At 36.4% G+C, this 19,295-nt stretch overlaps 1 protein-coding gene across 2 annotated transcripts; it reads left to right on the top strand.

Moving 5' to 3' along the window:
• Window positions 1-15,067: 15,067 nt before the first annotated feature.
• On the top strand, window positions 15,068-18,021 carry LOC145074153 (uncharacterized). 2 transcript variants are annotated; one of them, XM_079020565.1, is made up of 4 exons: window positions 15,068-15,369; window positions 16,557-16,979; window positions 17,097-17,195; window positions 17,665-18,021. In XM_079020565.1, exons 1-4 carry the CDS (start codon window positions 15,286-15,288, stop codon window positions 17,695-17,697), a joined length of 639 nt encoding a protein of 212 aa, XP_078876691.1. In that variant the 5' UTR covers window positions 15,068-15,285; the 3' UTR covers window positions 17,698-18,021. The 2 variants fall into 2 exon arrangements, with proteins under 2 accessions (XP_078876691.1, XP_078876690.1); XM_079020564.1 differs by having other exon boundaries at window positions 17,654-18,020.
• The last annotated feature ends 1,274 nt before the right edge of the window (window positions 18,022-19,295 follow it).

Genomic DNA, 19,295 nt, shown 5'->3' with positions numbered 1-19,295 from the left:
CCTGGGTGGATTACCCATGGCCCACAACCTTACGGTTGGATTGTACGGTCTATTGACTGTCAGAACAAATCAGAAGTCTCAACCCCAATATAACATGTCGATATATAACAATTAATAACATACACAACAGCCAAATACTCATACAGCTAGTAAACATGGATATTCCTACAGGTCTACCAATCTAACGCCTATCAGCAGCTATCATACGATCATACAGATCTACCGCATGCTCAACATATCATCAAACAGTATATAACAAGATATCAAATCAATGGGACGACTTTGGTGCCTTCGACCCGCAAGTATAGTGAGGAAAAATTACCTCTCAGTCTGAAAAAAAGATCTCTGACAAGACAAAGCTCCGAATTCCAGCTCAACTGGTCACTTATTCATCAAATAGCGACAAAAATCAATTACCACTCTAAATACCAAAAATACCCTTAGGTCAAACTTGGTCAAAGTCAAATGTCAAAGTTAGAGTCAACTACAGTAGGTCTCCATGCTATGGCCATCCTCGGCCACGTCGTGGCCACCACATGACAAAAAATTTGAGTCCCAGCCTAGCCGTCACGCCATCGACATCTTGGCCGCACCGTGGGTGTTGGGCTCCCCAACAACTGAATGGATTAAGTCGATTTGCTTGATATTAAGGGTTCCAAATCCCCGATCTGGTCCATTCTAAGGTCCAGGTGGATAAAGTTTCCAACTTTATCCCTCTAGACTCTCTAAGGGATAGGGATCCCATTCTAGACCTCAAAAAGGAGCAAGAACATAACTTGGCTTAACCCATTAAGCACTTTCTCTTGAAGGCTACAAGATCCCTTAACCCATAACGTTTCTAGCATCAAATAACAACATAAAAATCCTTAATTTCTAGGCATGCATATCCAACGCAAGTCTTGGACTCTAATAGGTCAAAATGAGGGTTTTTGGCCAAATCTTCCATGCATGATGTTAAAATTCAATGATAATCCATATTCAAAGAATCTAGGGTCCAAAATGATCTGGAGATTCATAAAGTTTGCAACTTTATGGGATCTCACCACCCAAAAGTCAAGGACATGAAATTTAAGGCATAGTAACCTAGATCTATGCACCATAAACCAAAAAGCTTAGAACTTGGGGACTTACAAGAGTCTAGAAGATGCACAATGAGATGGTGATAAGCGTTGTTTGTTGAATCCATGCCTAGATGTCACCTCCTTCTTCTTCAATTCCCAAAAACAACACAAAAAGCTTAGAGAGAAAAAATGGAAGCTAGGGTTTGCTTGGAGGTAAAGAGAGAGTTATGAAGGCTAAGGGTGAGCAACCCCAGCCATCACATTCCCTTAAATACGGTGCAAACCCCAGAGATTAGAGTTTCTCATTAAATAGATGCCACATCGTGGCCATAGACTGCCATGTCGTGGCAGCCATTTAAAACCCACGATACAACGACCATAGCCACGTCGTGGGATGCCTTCACCACGACGTGGTGCTACCCAAAATCCAAAATACAATAAATTAAAGTACCTCCAAGAATATGGATGTTACAATTCTCCCCCACTTGAATCAGACTTCGTCCTCGAAGTCCACTGGTGCAAACAACTCTAGGTAATGCTCCCTTATCTTTGCCTCGGGTTCATAGGTCCACTCGGAACCCTTCTGATGTTGCCACTGGACCTTGACCAAATATAACACCTTGTTGTGCAAGGCCTTCGTCTTTTTATCCAAAATCATCGTTGGCCTCTCAACATAGTTCTGGTGATCAACCCGAACATCCTCTCAAGGAACAGTCAGTGAATTATCAGCCACACACTTCCAAAGCTACGAAACATGGAAAGTGTTGTGGATGTAGTTGAGCTCCTTAGATAAATCTAATTTGTAAGATACTTTTCCAACCCTAGCAATCACCAGAAATGGCCCAATATACCAGCGTCCCAACTCACCCCTCTTCCTGAAGCATATTACACCCTTCCAGGGTGATACCTTCAGCAAGACCATGTCGCCAACCTGAAACTCCAACTCGGATCGACGTTTGTCAGAATAACTCTTTTTCTAACTCTGAGATGTATGAAGTCTTTGTCTGGTCTGTTGGATGAGCTCTGTTGTCTGAAGGACTACCTCAATCCTTCCCATTCCTCTCTGACCAACCTCTGCGCAACACACTAGGGTGCGAGACTTCCTCCTATAGAGGAGCTCGAAAGGTGTCACACAGATACTAGAGTGGTAGATGTTTTTGTACGAAAACTCAGCTAAGGGAAGGTAGGAGTCCTAACTCCCACAAAAATCTATGACACAAGCTCTTAACATGTCCTCCAGTATCTGAATGGTCCGCTCGCTCTAACCGTCTATCTACGGATGATAAGTCGTGCTGAGATGCAACCTCGTACCTACCTCCTCGTGGAACTTCTGCCAAAAATGAGATTTAAACCGAACATATCGCTCAGATACTATGGAGATTGGGATACTATGTTGAACAACAATCTCGCACATATACAATTCGACCAATTTCTCAGCCGAAGAACTCTCTCGAATGGCAAGAAAGTGGGCGCTCTTGGTCAATCAATCCACTATCACCTAAATCACGTCATTCCCCTTAGCCATCCGAGGAAACTTGGTGATAAAATCCATGGTGATTTGTTCCCATTCCACATGGTAACCTCCAATGGTTGTAACTTGACCATCCGACAGGTCAAACACCGCTCGACATACCATGTTATCTCTCTCTTTATGCACAGCCACCAGTAAGTTAGTCTCAGATCTTGCTATTTTTGGATTAGTGTCTAAGTCCATAACTATAATTGGTATGCACTTGACCCGACTCGGCATGGTCCATTTGGGTTGCATGGCATTGGAACATTTGGATAGACCTTTTGTGATAAGAGGACATTTATGATCTAAGATTCCTTATGTTGGGTTTAACCCATGTGGTGACCCATGGATACTCCATGGAGGTTAAAACCCATGGAGCATAAGGAATGGGTAAAGTCATGAGTTACATGGTGTAACCCTAATAGCCACACTATATAAAGACCCTTCAGTCTAAGTAACAATTCAATTATGAAAAAATAGCAAATACATATCTAACAAGTAAGAAACATTTTGTTTATGCAAAAAACTTAGGAGGTTTGGTTGATAATACATATTGTCATGTCAAAGATCATTTTAAGCATGACAGTATTTTTAGCAATATTATGCAAGTCTACATTAATGGTTGGTGTGAAGTTGTATTTATAAACAATGTAAATTCCTATTAGACTAAATGGTTAGTATCACGGAATAAAAATAAACTATTAATATTTAACGTATATGGTCTTTAATCTCTTTTTTGGTTTAGATTAGACAAATAAGCTTATTGGTGAATGGTTATTTTTGTCAAATCTCAAGTTGGTTTTGCAAGTAAACTTTATGAGTTAAGCTTGTTCTCTATCCAACATAGAAAAAATCAAAAACTCTACAACCAACATGAAAGGCCCTGCTCCGTCACCACGTCGGGAGCTGCACGTGCCTCCTCTGATGTCAACTAAAAGGCCCTGTTCCTTGCCACAGGTGCCTCTGCCTGGCCCTGACGGCCATTTCTAATCCTCAACGTAGCAGGAGCGGGTGTTTCCACCTGTCCTGCTGCTGCTAAACTCGAGCACTGGGACTGCTTGTGTCCCCTCTGATTGCACTGAAAGCAAATCAGATCTGATATTGTCATGGTGGTGATGGTAGCAGTACAATCCATGCTCATATGACCAGTCCAGCTGCATTTGAAGCATCCTGAACTCCCTATCTTGCACTTCCCCTCGTGCAACTTGCCGCATTTTCCCCAACGGTGGCGGCCTGCTAGCTCCTAGATCTGTGATCTGATAACTTGAGCTTCTTGCCCGAACCCTCCATACCAGATGTCGCATCTGGTTTCCTCTTCCTCTCCATACCTAAATCAATTTCTCTCTCTCTAGCCCTGGCAATCATGTCCTCCAGCATCTTGCAGCTGGATCGGCTCATGAACTGTCGGATATCACTCCTCTACGTCTCATGATATCGAGCCTTTTTCATCTTCTCGTCCACCACGTACTGCGGAATGAGAAGAGCCCTCTCCCTGAACATAGCGGTGATCTCTGGCACCATCTCAATCGTTTGTCGGAGATCCTGGAACTCCCTAGCAAGCTGTTGCACCTCAATCACAGGTGTAAACTCGACCCTGAACCTGGCCGAAAAATCACTTCATATCATCGCATCTAGAACTGCATCATCTCTAATGGCATGTCCAACCTCCTCCCTCCAATCACGTGCTCTGTCCTTCAGGAGACAGGAAACAATTTGGACCTTGTCCCCCTCAGGGCATCGGCTCGTACAGAAGGCATTGGCAACATCATCCACCCACCTGCTGCTAATACTGGGGTCCCGATCCCCATGATAGTCTGGAGCTCCACATGCTCTGAACTCCCTTAATGTTAGCGTGCACGACCCCATCATGGCCGCCACCTCGGTGCAAAATGCACTTAGTCTCTCATCCAAAAGCTCCAAAGTACCCTCCTTGATCGTACCTAAGATCACATGAGTCTGGTCTAAAATGTTGCACGTAACCTCAGATGAAATGAACTCTCTCATTTGCTCATCTAGCTGTCCAGCTCCAAAGCTCGAGCATGATCCCTCAACAACGCCTTAAGTGCGATCTGGTCTAGTGCGTAGCGTCACCATACAGAAAATACACCATACCAAATATTAGTATACATATCATTACTTGAGGGATTTCACACACTAGAAGTTTCATGGGTTCATCTCAGCCTTCCTTGATTCGAGTATGGATCTTCAGCTTTCAATAGTACGGGCCCATACTACCTTCCACATCTATCCGTACTTTCTTCAAGAACTGCCTTGACTCCACCAAGTCCCTTCTACTACTACGACTTCACGAGCTAATCTCATCTTAGGCTTTCCCTAGGGTAATCACTAATCCACTCTCCGTCGTCAGCTGCATAAGAAGTCCATGTTATCTCCCCTAACTGGCTCGCGAATACCATTACATATCACTAAGACCAGATAATTCTTCGAATGAGAGGTCCTACCCTATAACGGTTAGACTCAAACGAGAGTTGCGAAATAGAGCTAAACCTAACCTTCTCAAATTGTTTAATCCTCATAATATGTAACTTAACATATTCATTTACTAGTTAGTTAATGATAACTAGGACCCCTAAAAGCAAAAAGCAAGCAGCATTCAAGCATTGAGTAAACAAAACCAAGCATACCCTAATCAAGCCATCATATCACTGACTAATCAGTACTAGCATGCAGTTCATAAAGCTCATACATATATAAAAGGCACATAAGGCATCCTTCCTAGATCCTTAGCCCTAATCTAGCATACAGTTCTCATACACATATAATAGGCATACAAGGCATCATTCCTAGATCCTTAGCCCTAATCTAGCATGCTATTCTCATAATCAAATCATAACATAAACTTTTATGGGTAATTTGGGAGTACTTACTTGAGCTCGGCTGATTGCATGCACCACACCCTTGTTCTCTTTTCAAAATCCTTTTAGTAAAAATGATTTTTCTTTTAAAAAATTTCATACCAAGTCCTCAGTTTGAGTTCAGACACACCCGAGAGGGTGCCCGAATCCCACAAACCAAGGCTCTGATACCAACTTGAAACATCCCAAAAATACGATCCAAACTTTTCATTTTTAATTTATAAATAATACCATAGTAATCCAAATCATCTCATAAAAACATAAGTGATAGTATCTCAAAACATCATATCAAAACATTGTATCAAAATCACATGTCCAAGTATCAGAGTAAATAATCCCAGGCTAAACGTTGTACTGTGTGCCATGCAGTCATCCCAAGCTCTTCCCCTTACTAGCGGAAGTACCTGAAACCAAAACGAAAAACTGTAAGCACAAAGCTTAGTGAGTCTCCCCAAACTACCACATACCGTATACATAATCACATAAACACATAACTTGGGCCTAGCCCACTACATCGAGCCCCGCCAGGCATCAAACCGAAGTCTAGCATCGGGCCCCGCCCGGCATCGAGCCCCACTCGTCATCAGACCGAAATCCGACATCAGGCCCCGCCTGGCATCGAGTAAAGCTCGATATACATAAGCATATCAACAAATACATATAAACATAGACACATAACATGCATAAGCATTTAAACATTCCTCAGGCTTGCCCCAACATCAGACCAAAGTCCAGAAACATTCATACAGACACATGAAAGAATCACGAAGATATTAAGCATACAAACATTCCTCAGGCTTGCCCCGGCATTGGATCGAAGTCCTGAACATATGAACCTACATCGGGCACAACCCGGCAACGGACCTTAGTCCGGCATATGCTAACATACACAAACGGGTCGGCATTGGTGCCTTCGACTCGTTCCTACTAGAGGAAAACTCACCTCAATTGTCGAGTGAAATAGCTGAACGTCTCTGCTCCTGCAACCGGCCCTACTCATGCCCTATACAAAACAACCCCTTAGATATTATTCCTTACATCAAGACCCCTTCACGGTCAACCTTGGTCAAAGTCAAAATCAATGCTCGATCAAAGTCAAAGTCAACACTCTGCATTGACTTGACTCGTCAAGTCATCTCCCAGACTCACCGAGTTCCCTAGCTACTCGCAATCATGATAAAGCGAGTCAACTCGTCGAGTCCCTCCTCAGACTCATTGAGTTCTACCCTATTCAGAATAGGGATAAATTGATTCAACTCGTTAAGTTCCTCTATGGACTCGACGAGTTCCTCAGTCTGTTTGGGCCATCTTAATGAATTAAGCCCCTACTCTTCAGATCTAGGCTTCATACTTCTCATATACACTGAAAATGTCCTTTTAATGGTAATGTTTCCAACTTTACCTGTTAATACGTTTACTTAATGGGTTTAGCTCAAACCCTAACTCTTTAGGAACTAGATCTTCATCCTAAAGCCATCTATACTCTAAACCAAGGCATATAAATTGAGATCTGGACCCTAGACACCACATGGACATGTAAAGCTTCCACCTTTCCCTCCATGCATGGCCTTTTGGTGCTTAAAAGGCCAAAATGGCATCATATAGCTTGCATGGTGCTTCAATGGCCATAAATTTTGCACCTTTATGCCATGAAAGCCCTCCATGGTTCCAGATCTGATGGTATACACACTTAGGACGTCCATACCCCAAAGATCAAGCTTATTGGACCAAAAACTCAATAAAATGATAACAAAGAGATCTAAGAAGTTACTAAGCAAGTTTGAGACTTGCTTACAAGAAAATAAAGAGGAAGCAATGAAGTCTCTAGATCTACTAGCACCTTCTGGAATCTTCAAGCTTCTCCTTCCTTCACAAGCTTCAACACACACAAATTTTCACTCAAAAATGGCTCACAAGCTCACAAATGCATTAGGGTTTCTGAATCTAGGGTTTGGGACTTGGAGGATAGAAATGAGGCCAGCATGTGGGGATTAAGATTCTTAAATATAGTGCAAAACCCCGAAATTAGGGTATCATTCTGGCAGCCCTACTCATCGATTTCAGGCTCTCAACTTGTCGGGTAGGTTACTTAAAACCTGTGACTCTTCTGATTTCTACTCGACGAGTTTGGGGCTACCAACTCGTCGAGATTCTCCACAAGAATGAATAAATTTTAATTTTTAAAATGTGTACCAGGAACCAGACGTTACAATTATTATTATTATTATTATTATTATTATTATTATTATTATTATTATTATTATTATTATTTATTATTTCCATTATTTACGCATGGAAGAAGTCCTAGTAGAGTCTAGGGGAAATTTTAAGATTATTTGGACACATTCGTATGTGTTAAATTGTTTTGTGATTTTAGGAAATAAGAACTTGGGGACTATGAGACAATACTTGGGACGAGTATGAGTAGGTGTGAAAGATAGTAGAGGCCTATACTACTGGAAGCACAGGACTTACACTTGGATCAGGGAAAGTCATAAGGTTAACAAGGCACTACTAACTGGTTTTGTTTAGTTCATATACGTCATTATCATTGTTTTGGTAATGACTAAGAAGATGATTAATATTCCAACCCTAGTGGTCATATCAAATCGAGTCCGACTAAGATAAGTATGTTACGTAGTTCAGAGAACCAAGATCGATGTAGCATCTAAATTAAGTCGGAAGATTGAAGTAAAAGATAATCAAAGCAATCAATAGAAGTATCGCAATCGTGGTTAAAGTAAGAAGCTTGTAGCTCAAAGTGCTACATGATAAGAATGTGATTATATCACAATGGAACACGGAGGAAGGTATATTCCATACTATAAATTGGCTCTAAAGGACCTGAGTCTAAACATTACATCATACGATGAGAGGTCATTAGAGCATGACCCATCGTTATGTTACGATAATCGTAGTAAAGTCTGTTTACGAAGGAACAGGAGTCTCCAATAACAATCAGTTTGTAACTTGAAGGTTACGACTGAAAGTCCAACATAGTACGAAGAGCGGGTGCAAGATTAAGCACCGTCAGCAGTCAAGAAGTCTAAGAGTTAGATACTCATTTGAAAAAACATTAGAATTACGGTTATTACCTAGGATGAAAAGATAACGTGTGCAGTCATTATACAAGACCTGTTTTGTTGATGATTTTGGGACGTAATCATCCTAAGAGGGAGATAATTGTAACGCCCGCATATTTGGGCTATTCAATTTAGAGACAATGAGCGTCAAAAATGAGTTTTTGATAGAATATTACATAGAATAAATAATCTTAACCAAAGTATAGTATATATCACAAGGATTTCGTACATATAAAGAACGCTAAAATCCGACTTATAACGAAGAAATTATGACCCGTCGAAGTTTTGCGACAAAACCGGCACGACGTCACGAATCGTAAAAAGTGAATTTTTAATAAGCTACTTTTTAGCCTTAGAAATCTAAACAAAAGTCATTGTATATGTTAAATTGAGAACATACATAAAAAGAACGCCCAAATTTGACTTCGTTTGAGGAAGTTATGATTTTTCTAAGATTTAGCATAGCATTGCACAGCTCGGAAATCGAATTTTAGATCGATCGATTTTTATCCGACAAAACCTAAATAAGAATTGAATATCTCATTAATAGGAGCTCAATGATATAAAGACAGTCGAAATCGGACATCGGATGACAAAGTTATGAATTTTTAACGGACTTTAGCTGTTTACACCTGTTAAAATATAACTTTAAAAATAAAGTCAAAATTAGCCGACGGAGTCTCAACAAAAGTTGTAGGTCCCGTCGATACCTATGCGTGGATATAAAGAACGTAAAAACGGAGCTTATATGCGAAAGTTGCATATTTTAGAAGATAATTAGTTTTTGGAGTAACCAGCGAGCGGCACGTGGCGCGATCTGAGCCACTGCTTCCTCCCCACGCCTTGCCACCAAATGGTGACACGTGGCCATCGAACGCCCAGCGTTCGCACAAATCTCAGCCTATAAATAGAGGCGCAAATCACTTCATTTTTCACACCATTCCAACCCATTCTCTCTCAAACCCCCCAAACCCTCTAATCCTTTCCTTAGCACCTCCTAGGTGTTAGTAATGAGTCCCGGAGCACCGGAAAGCCCCGAGAAGAAGAGCTTTCGGCTCAGAAGTTCTGTCCACACAAATCTTGGTTCCTCGTTAAACCCCCATGTAAGTGAGTTACGCTTACCCTACTTTAAGTATAACTTATGTTTAATTTCATTATCATTATTATGAACCTATAAACAAGATTTATCAGTGATTCCAAGTCGTTATACTGATTTATCTACTTACAGGGATGATGTCTAGGTTGTGATTTAGTGAGGTGTTTAAAGTGGGATTTCCAAACAATATACTTCATATACCAAACGGACCCTACCTCCGATATGATCCTACCTAGTTGTTCCTTACTTGATAGATCATGAAGTAGACATTGAGTTAATGATGAATCTAGACTAATAATTAGTCGCAATAAATAATAAACTAAGACGTAGTAATAATGACTCCAGGTTACGTCAAAGGAAAAGACAGTTGCTAGAAGTGAAGCGTTGCCCACATTTCGAATCGTCACTTTAACAAGTGAGTGTATAGTTACTTTCATCTTACACATAGATATGAAGTATTTAATATTAGTACATGCTATATGCGCTTATTATCTGTGTTCCTGATATATATATGCTAGATGAACGATTTATACATGTTTTACGTGATTTAAACGGTATATGTATTTTTATACCTATAAATATATTGGGTAAAGATGGGTAGATGAAATATGATATGGATGATGAGAGATGAAAGATGAAGTAGATGATGAGAGGTGAAAGATGATGAAAAGCCTTGACTTAAACGATGATCTAGTCATCTAGCAGAGTATAGATGACGACCATGGACTATTCTAGATAGTCCAGTGGAACGCTAGCAGGCTCACAACCTTAGGTGTTTGTGAACGACGTGTTCACCATATGTACTCTAAATACCCTAGTAGCAATGGACTTAGTGCCTTACAAATGAACGTTGGCAACTATGGATTTAGTGCCCTATAGATGAATATTGGAAAATATGGACTTAGTGCCTAATAGATAACATCGCCAGCTATGGACTTAGTGCCTGTTAGATAAACCCTAGCAGCGATGGACTTCATGCCTATTCCTTAAGACAATCCTTAGGAATGAATGAATGGAGAATAGATGATTATTAGGGTAGATCCTTAAGAATAAAGAAGATAATGGGGATGGGAAGTTGGGTTAATTGTTTGATGATTAAACATAATAATTATATTATTGTGGGTTGAAAACCCTATGTACTCACCAGGTTTCCCAACCTGACCCACTCAGTTTATTTGTATCACAGGTGTCGATACGAAGATACATTACCCTAAAAGATTAAAGGAGATGTAAATCATTAGTGTAAATAAATGTAAGGTCTGTTTATGCTTATGTTTTTGTATTGACAAGGACATCCCAATGTTTTAATATAAACAAAATACATTTCTTCGAAAATGCTTTGATAATATCTTTATCATGTTTTCTGGGAACAAATTCCACAATATTATTCTTTAAAATGGATACTATGATTTTTAAATAAGCATAAATAAAATTTTTAAAATGGCCATGAATTTGGGGATGCCACAGATTACCTAAAGATGTTCATTATTTTCGACATTTCGGGCACCGAACGTCATTTTTTTCTTCGTTTTTTTCGCACCTCTATTATACATGATTATCTATACTTTCACCAAGTTGTACCTAATATTTATGTGTGTATAGCCGTGTGCACCTTTCGATCTATTACTCATTTCGCACTATTACTCCTTTCACATACATTCACACATAAACACATACACACATACACATACACAACATTCACATACACATATACATACATACATATTCTTATACATACATACACATACACATACTTTCACACATACCTATATACAGATACATACATATACATATATTCACACATTCACACATACACACATACATTCATACATTCACACATACACATACACATATGTATATACATACACATACATCCACAACTCTCAACCATGCTCCATGCATGTCCTATACCCATCCTAGGTCAAAATAAAGGAAAATGAGGGTGAAACTCATGTTTGGAGTCCACACATCACCACCAATCCTCAAATATAAGTCATATGCTAATTAAATGGCCTCAGTGATTCGTAAAGTTGCTAACTTTATGGGTCCTATGCATGCTACCCAAACCAAGAGCTTTAGGACTTACAAAGGTCCAACCGTATCAACATCAAAGCTTGGTGAAACGACGGTACGAGAAGATTTCTCCCCTATTCTTTGGACCTTATCGATTCATGCATAAAATTGGACCAGTTGCCTATGAACTTGAGCTTCCTCCCACTTCTAGCATTCACCCCATCTTCCATGTTTCAATTCTTAAATAAGACAGAGGTTGCTCTTCGTCTGGTTGGCCGACACCTTTTCCTATCACTCGTGATTGGGTATTTGATGTTGAACCTGATAAAATCGTGGATCACCATTGGGTCTCTGAAGCCGGTCAACTTATTTTGGAACTCCTATTTTCATGGAAACATCGACCTGTCCAAGAAGCTACATGGGAGAGTTATGATTCACTCACTTCTCGGTTCTCGTTATTTCGAATCGAGGACAAGTCGTTTTTCCGAGGGGGGGTAATGTTACGACACCACTAATGGTGTATTCTCGTCGGCACAAAAAGAAGTCTAATCAAGCCCAAGAAGGATCATTGTAGCTTCTAAGGATGTTGTTGGGCTCAGCTTTTGACCCACTCAAAAAAGTTAGTGGCTAAATAAAGAAAAAGCAGGAACAATTTTCTCCTTCATACAGGAGACTATTAATTAGAAGCAACGGTTATATTTTGATTGTTGAGTTATTGATTATCAAGTGTATGTCCTGGAGAGTTTCCTTCTCGAATGTGGCAGACTTTTGTTATCTTCTTTTATTATCTATAGTAATCATCAGATTTATGTGTTTATCACATACACATACATACAAATGCATACACATACACATGCAATTACATATTACCAAACATATTCTCATATATATATATATATATATATATATATATATATATACATCATTGACTTCCATATATACATACAGACATACATACACATACACGTTCATATTCGATTGTTCGGTCACCAAACGTCGTTTTTTGTGCTTCGTTTTTGCACACCTCTATTATATATGATTATCCATAGTTTCACCAACTTATAGTTATTAGTATCATTCACAAAGTCATGTGCACCTTTAAGATCAATTATTCATTTCATGGTTTAACATTCTAATGCCTATTTATATACATACACATTCATATACAAAAACATACACATATACACATTCATATATATATATATATATATATATATATATATATATATATATATATATATATGTATGTACACATACACATATTCACATACACACGTACACTCATTCAAATATACAATGACATTCAGTTACGTATACACATACATATTCATACAGACATACACATACACATACATATACACATACACATTCATATACATACACATACACATACATACACATACGCATAGAAGTACACATCTTGATGATGTATACAGTTGTATATATATATAGGACTGTATACATACACATACATATATAATACACATATATAAACATTCATATACATGCCTATACATACATATTTTTTTAATATAAATATGAAGAAACAAGACATTCTCTAAATAGGAAAGATACCAAAACAATAATAATAATAATAATAATAATAATAATAATAATAATAATAATAATAATAATAATAATAAAATTTAGTTGTTTATGAGTTCATTTCTGTGATAACCAAGCTTGTTTATGTTTTTTGTGCATACATTGACAATATTGTTTATCCATCACTAGCATTATACTTTGGAAATTTGTCCAACAAGGTAAGTTTTACATAAAACAATGTTGGAAGATGAAGAAATGAAAGTATAATGTTGTAATAAACAAAAAAATAGAAGTGCATTGATGTATTTAACTGTATAAATATGATTGTGAATTTATTTGTCATTTAACACTCAATTTTTTCACTATTTGGATGTTTACCCATAAATAAATTTGCTCCTTTTATTTTTATGATTCTACGTTCATGTTTTTGTTTGTCCGCTCAAGTTTTAAGTAATCAAATTGCACATATTAAAGAATTCAATTTTCTTTCTCCAATCATTTTCTTATCTTCTTGGTGCCTATTCTTCGTGTTTCTAGCTTTTTGTTCTAATTATATATGATGAACCATGTAGCTTTTTGTTCTAGATTCGTCACTGTTTACCACATGCTTGTATAATGTTATTTTCTATATTTTAGGAACAACATACTTGTAAAATGTAAGAAATAGCATTGTACTTTTAATTGAAAGTTATTTATTTTTTGGTAAACTGCAAGAAATAACAACATACTTTCTCTTTTTTACCAATGTGGGCAATGAGTTTTGATTTTTATTATCCTATAATGGATTAAAAATAACATACATTGTTGTTATTATCTAAAAGTAAAGTATGTTGCTATCGTGGTTTAAAAATAAAGTATATTTACTAATTATATATGTTTGTCTTACCATTTTTCAGGTGTGGGAGTTGCAGGCATGAGTTCAAAGGCATTACAAGTAGAAATGCAATGAAGACAAACACAAACTTGAAAAGCAATTGGCGGATTTTATGTGAGAATTCATTAACCACCAAGTGATTCTTAGTTTTTATGTTTTAAACACTTAGTAATGTAATTGACACTTTGAATGCATTGATGATGTTTATTATAATGTTTACTTTTGGAAAATGTTGTTTTTAGTAATATGTTAAACATTTAGTAATGTATTTGACATTTGTAGTTTAATATAATGAATTTTTATTTCCTTTTGGCCATAATTAACTGATTTTTTTGTAAAACATTGTTTTTTTTTTGTTAAAAGACATTTAGTGACGGAATACTTACGGAAAATTCGTTGGTTATGTGGGCCGTCGGAAATCCGTAGGTGATAAAGTCAATGTTAGTCAAAGTGGGGCCCGTAGGAAATCCGTAGCTATTTATTTCCGTAACTATTTCGTTGGTAATTTATCGACGGATAATTTCGTTGGTATTTCGTACCTATTCTGTCAGAAATATTTACCCACGAGCATTTATGTTATGGCCCATTTTCCGTTGCAATTCCGTAGGTATCACCCTATACCTACGGATTGTGACATAGGTATAATCAGATTTTCTAGTAGTGTCGCAACATATTTCGCAACTAACCTAATTACAAACATGAAAAAAAAATCGCTATTTCTCAAAAAAAAATGTTAAAATATTAGAAATAATTAACAAATATGGTTATCTTGGTGAATATCCCTACATTAAATTTCCTTTTTGGTCATTATATGTTATCGGCCCATAAATAAATTAGTGTGTTACATAAATCAATATAAACATTATTAATGATGAAAAAGGTTACAAGAAACGAAATTAGAGTTGGACAAAAAGAGGAGGGTCCTTTAATGGCTGTCTTTTTGTAGTTCATTCCTATATAAATTAAAGAAGAAGAAGTTACCAAGAATCCACAGAATAATAATACACTCACAGTCTCTCTGTCCATCTTTTCTCCTCTCTTACTCTATAATTTTATTGTGAAGTGTAGTACATTTTACTATATATTCTTTAGGTATCTTTCTTGCCTTTTGGCTTCTTCTCCATTAACAATCAGGTGGTGTGATCTTTTTTCTTCAGATCGCTGAAGAAAAAGAAGAGGTTTTGACTTTTTGGTAAAAGAGAAGTGTATGCATAGAGTGGCTCAATGTTCCATTATTTTGATAATTTCTCACCCGATGATCAGCACTTTAATGATTTCTGTCACTCACAGACGTCTAATTCGTGTTTGGTAATTCCATTTTCACTGGTTTTCTTGTTTGAAGCTATCTTTATTAGTGATACTATCAGTTGTTTGACTTTTTGGAAATTATTGTTTGCAATACTTGGTTTTTATATTACGAGTGGTTTTTCGGTCTTAAGTTAGCAATTTAATCTTTAAGGTTGAGTCATTCAACAAATGTTGACTTTCTTTGTTGCTGTCTTGGTTAAAACCATTATCTTTGTTAAGATGTAAAAGATAAATTAGTTTTTTTTTATTGTTAAGATGTAAAAGAGATATTAGCTAATTTTGTTTCAAATTAAGTGGCAACTCTTAAATAGTAATCAAGTTCTATAAAGTTTCTTGTCGTTTAGGTAATTCATATTTATGTCTTTGTCAAGCTTTAATCACTCAAACTTTTTTTAAGATTTGGCTCTAGTTTTAATTTAGTTTTTTATTATGAGTTTTCTTACTTCTAACCGATCACTAATTTTTTGTACGATGTTATTTTTTTTTTTTTTTTGAACAATCGGTTAATTAATTGTTAGAAGTTAAATTCATTAAGTTAGTTAATGCTCCTACAACCAAATGGCATTTGGTCTAACACTAAGAAATAACTATGATAAATAAGAGGTTATTAATTCAAATATAGTATATTATCTAGTTTGCCTTTTTTTTTTAATTAATTCTTTGACATTGGCTTTTCTTTGTACGGAATTTTGATCATTTTTAATGATATCACTATCACCTTCCGTTATGGTGTAATTATTGAAACGATAAAAAGCCAAAATGTGAATGAGACTGATTAAATTATTTTATTTTATCTTAAATTTCTTAATCAAACTTCTCAACCCCTAGAATCCATGGAGGAACGATCAAACATCTAGCTAATTGTTGATGTGTATTATAGTGATAAATATTGATGTTGTTTGTAGTAATTACACCATTATCCACATGTATATTGTCTTAACTATTTTATTAATGAAAAAGCAATTTTATTCTATTTTCATTGTTAATTTTTTTTCTTAGGAAATGTTTTAAGTGACTAAAAAGCATGGTAACATTTGCTAGAATAAAAAATCTCATAAACTGAAAACACTTGCTTTAAATAAATTTATACTTGTTGAACTAATGATGTAACAAAACTGGAAAAAAATTCAATAAAATTTGGTTGATCGTATTATCTATTTATAGTAAGTTTTGTTTTCTTGTTTTAGATCTCTAGTATATCTGATTATGACTTAGGGTTCAAAGAAGATCTTTTCAAAGCACCTGAACCGATAATAGAACAACCATTGATAACCCTGTGTGGAGAAGACATCCTTTTTCCAGAAAACAAGTTTACATATCTTGAATCACTTGAAGATGAGAACTTCATGAGCAATCCTTTTGAAGAATATAAAGATATCTTGGCAAAAGAAACATCATCTTCCTCAGAGTTTCCAGATTTCAGAACAGATGATAGCATCAGTACGAAAGAAATTTTGTATCCTTTTGGAACATTCACAAAAAGTATGAGCTCTGACAGTTTGATCTCGGTGGATGAGGATCAAATGAGGCAGATTTCCATGAATTTTAGTGAAATGGACTTGAATAATTTTCATGGTATGCGAATGGTTTCCAGTGAAGGATACATAAAGGTTTGGTTTTATTTTTACTTTGATTTCTTCATTGTGTTTGCATGCGATTAATCTGAGCTCTTCAAGAAGAAAATGGTTAAATTATGAGCTGTGTGTATTCTTGTTTTTGGGTTGCAGCCACAGGTTACGAGTGATCAAGTTCAAGAAACTCGCATGCAGAAGCTTTCAAGATACAGGGATAAGAAGACAAAGAGGAATTTTGGCCGAAAAATTAAGGTTATTGTTTTTTACAGTTTTCATTAGCGGAAGGTTAATGTCAAAAATGGGTAAAATATATAATGGAGTAGTTGATTTCTACATATTATCATTTGTTTTTTTAAGTATATTAAATAGATAAGCAACCAAATTTTTTTTGCACAAAACACCAAATTTTGTGTCGATAAAAGCTCAGTTGCTTAACTTCTAATGTCACTAAAAAACAATGGTGAAAATATTTTATTACTCATATGATAAAATGGCATTAGCGTACACTAATTAAATAAAATATATACTTTTGAAGGCAAGACACCCGAATCTATTTAAGATCATGGTGAAAATTATTGATAGCCAACAATTCCTTGCTTATATAAGGGTCCCACAATTCTTATATTATATCCATGTGTGATGAGTTATTACCTTAAAAATTATGGGAAAAACCATTGTGTCACTAAAATTATTACTTTATTTCTTATTAGTATGCTTCCAGGAAAGCGTTAGCGGATGGCCAGCCACGGATTAAAGGAAGGTTTGCCAAGACAGAAGAAATGGAATTCTGTAGAAAGTAATCAGAGATTGTTAAACTTCAAATTTTGGCATTTGGAACAAATTGGAATCTTGTAGGTTAATGATCTTTGTTGATCACGGATGATGATTGTGTTGTTTTTCGTTGGTTTTTTTTTATGTCATTTTATCCAATTTTGTGTTGAATATGTTAAGAACTATATGGAGTGAAACTGTGAGAGTATGTTTGAAAGATCGTGTTTTTGGGATCCGAGTTATGTTCTTGTAAGATAAAACATGAAAGTTTTATGTGGAATGTTTGAGATTTTTTTATTTTTATTTTTTTGTAATAAGTTGGAAATTAAACCTTATGATCGACTTGCTTAGTTTGGGCTTCTGGGCTGGCCCATATCCATCGTTATGTTGCTCCATATTTGTTGATAAAGTTATGATTTCACCACTTAAAATTATAACATATTAGAGCCAGCAGAAAGAACAATGTTTAGGTATCATTAGATGGCATGATTGGAGCCTTGGAGGGCAATATTTATCTTTTCTATCTTTGTTTAAAATTTGGGTTGTTATGATTTACTATGTACTTACGGTGGTTGGTTAGGATTTTGTTTATTAAATGTTTAAAAATTAGAGTTATATATAAAAATATTATATTAGGACTTTTCGTATATACATAACTAATTTTTCAAACTTTAATGAAAATTAAGGTCCTATTTGATTTGGTGCTATCCTGTCCGGTCAGTCATTTTTGTTTGACTCAATCCGATGAGAGCGTTTGATATATATAGATTAGGCATCTGGTCCATAAAATTGATCTGACTCGGTCATATAGAAAATTGAAGCTGACCGAGTAAGTAATGGAAGAAAGATATTCGTGCCCTGATAAAATAAATAAATAAATAAAAAATTAAAAAAAAAAAAAAAAAAAAAAAAAAAAAAAAAACATGTCTCCTTCCAACACCTTCAACACAGCGCCTTCCGCCTTCCACAGAGCACCATCAACGACTCTTCCTCCTTCAAAAGGCCCATCCCGCCGGACAATTTTGTGGCCCCCACCTCAGGCAGAGCCGCCGCCGCAGCAAGCAATGTCGCCGACCTCCACATCCCAGGTTTCTCCTGTCGATCTCTGCCTCTCCTGATGCAACATGATCGATTGTTGTTAATTGGATCGAACTCAAACAGTTGATTACTAAACGAGCAATCAAAGGTATGATCTTATGCCTTTTCTTATTTCAATTTTGAATTCTGGAGTGGACCTCGTTTGCATCTAAGGCTCGAATTTAAGCTATAGTTTCATTAAATTGCTGAAATTGGATAGTTGCGGAGTTTATTAATTTCTTTGTAGCTCTTTTTGACACTTTTTATTTATTGAATATGAGTGGTTCAGTCAGTGGTTTTAGGAGGGTATCAATTGGAAGATCATATTTTGGAAGTTCAATTTAGGGACCGGTATGTTAGGGCTCAGTCCTTCATTGCTGAGGGAGGGCAATAGCTGTTCTAGCATAAAAGAGCGTTGGTTTCAACACCATTGACATTATAACTTGGGGGTTTGTCTGTTTAATCGTCAAATATCACCATTTACATATATGTGATGCATTTTTT

This window comes from Lactuca serriola, chromosome 9 (genome assembly GCF_051521515.1).
Source record: "Lactuca serriola cultivar US96UC23 chromosome 9, Lser_US96UC23_V15, whole genome shotgun sequence".
Taxonomy (NCBI): domain Eukaryota; kingdom Viridiplantae; phylum Streptophyta; class Magnoliopsida; order Asterales; family Asteraceae; genus Lactuca; species Lactuca serriola.
The sequence above is the reverse complement of the archived record's forward strand: the minus strand, read 5'-3'. Positions and strand labels throughout refer to the sequence as shown.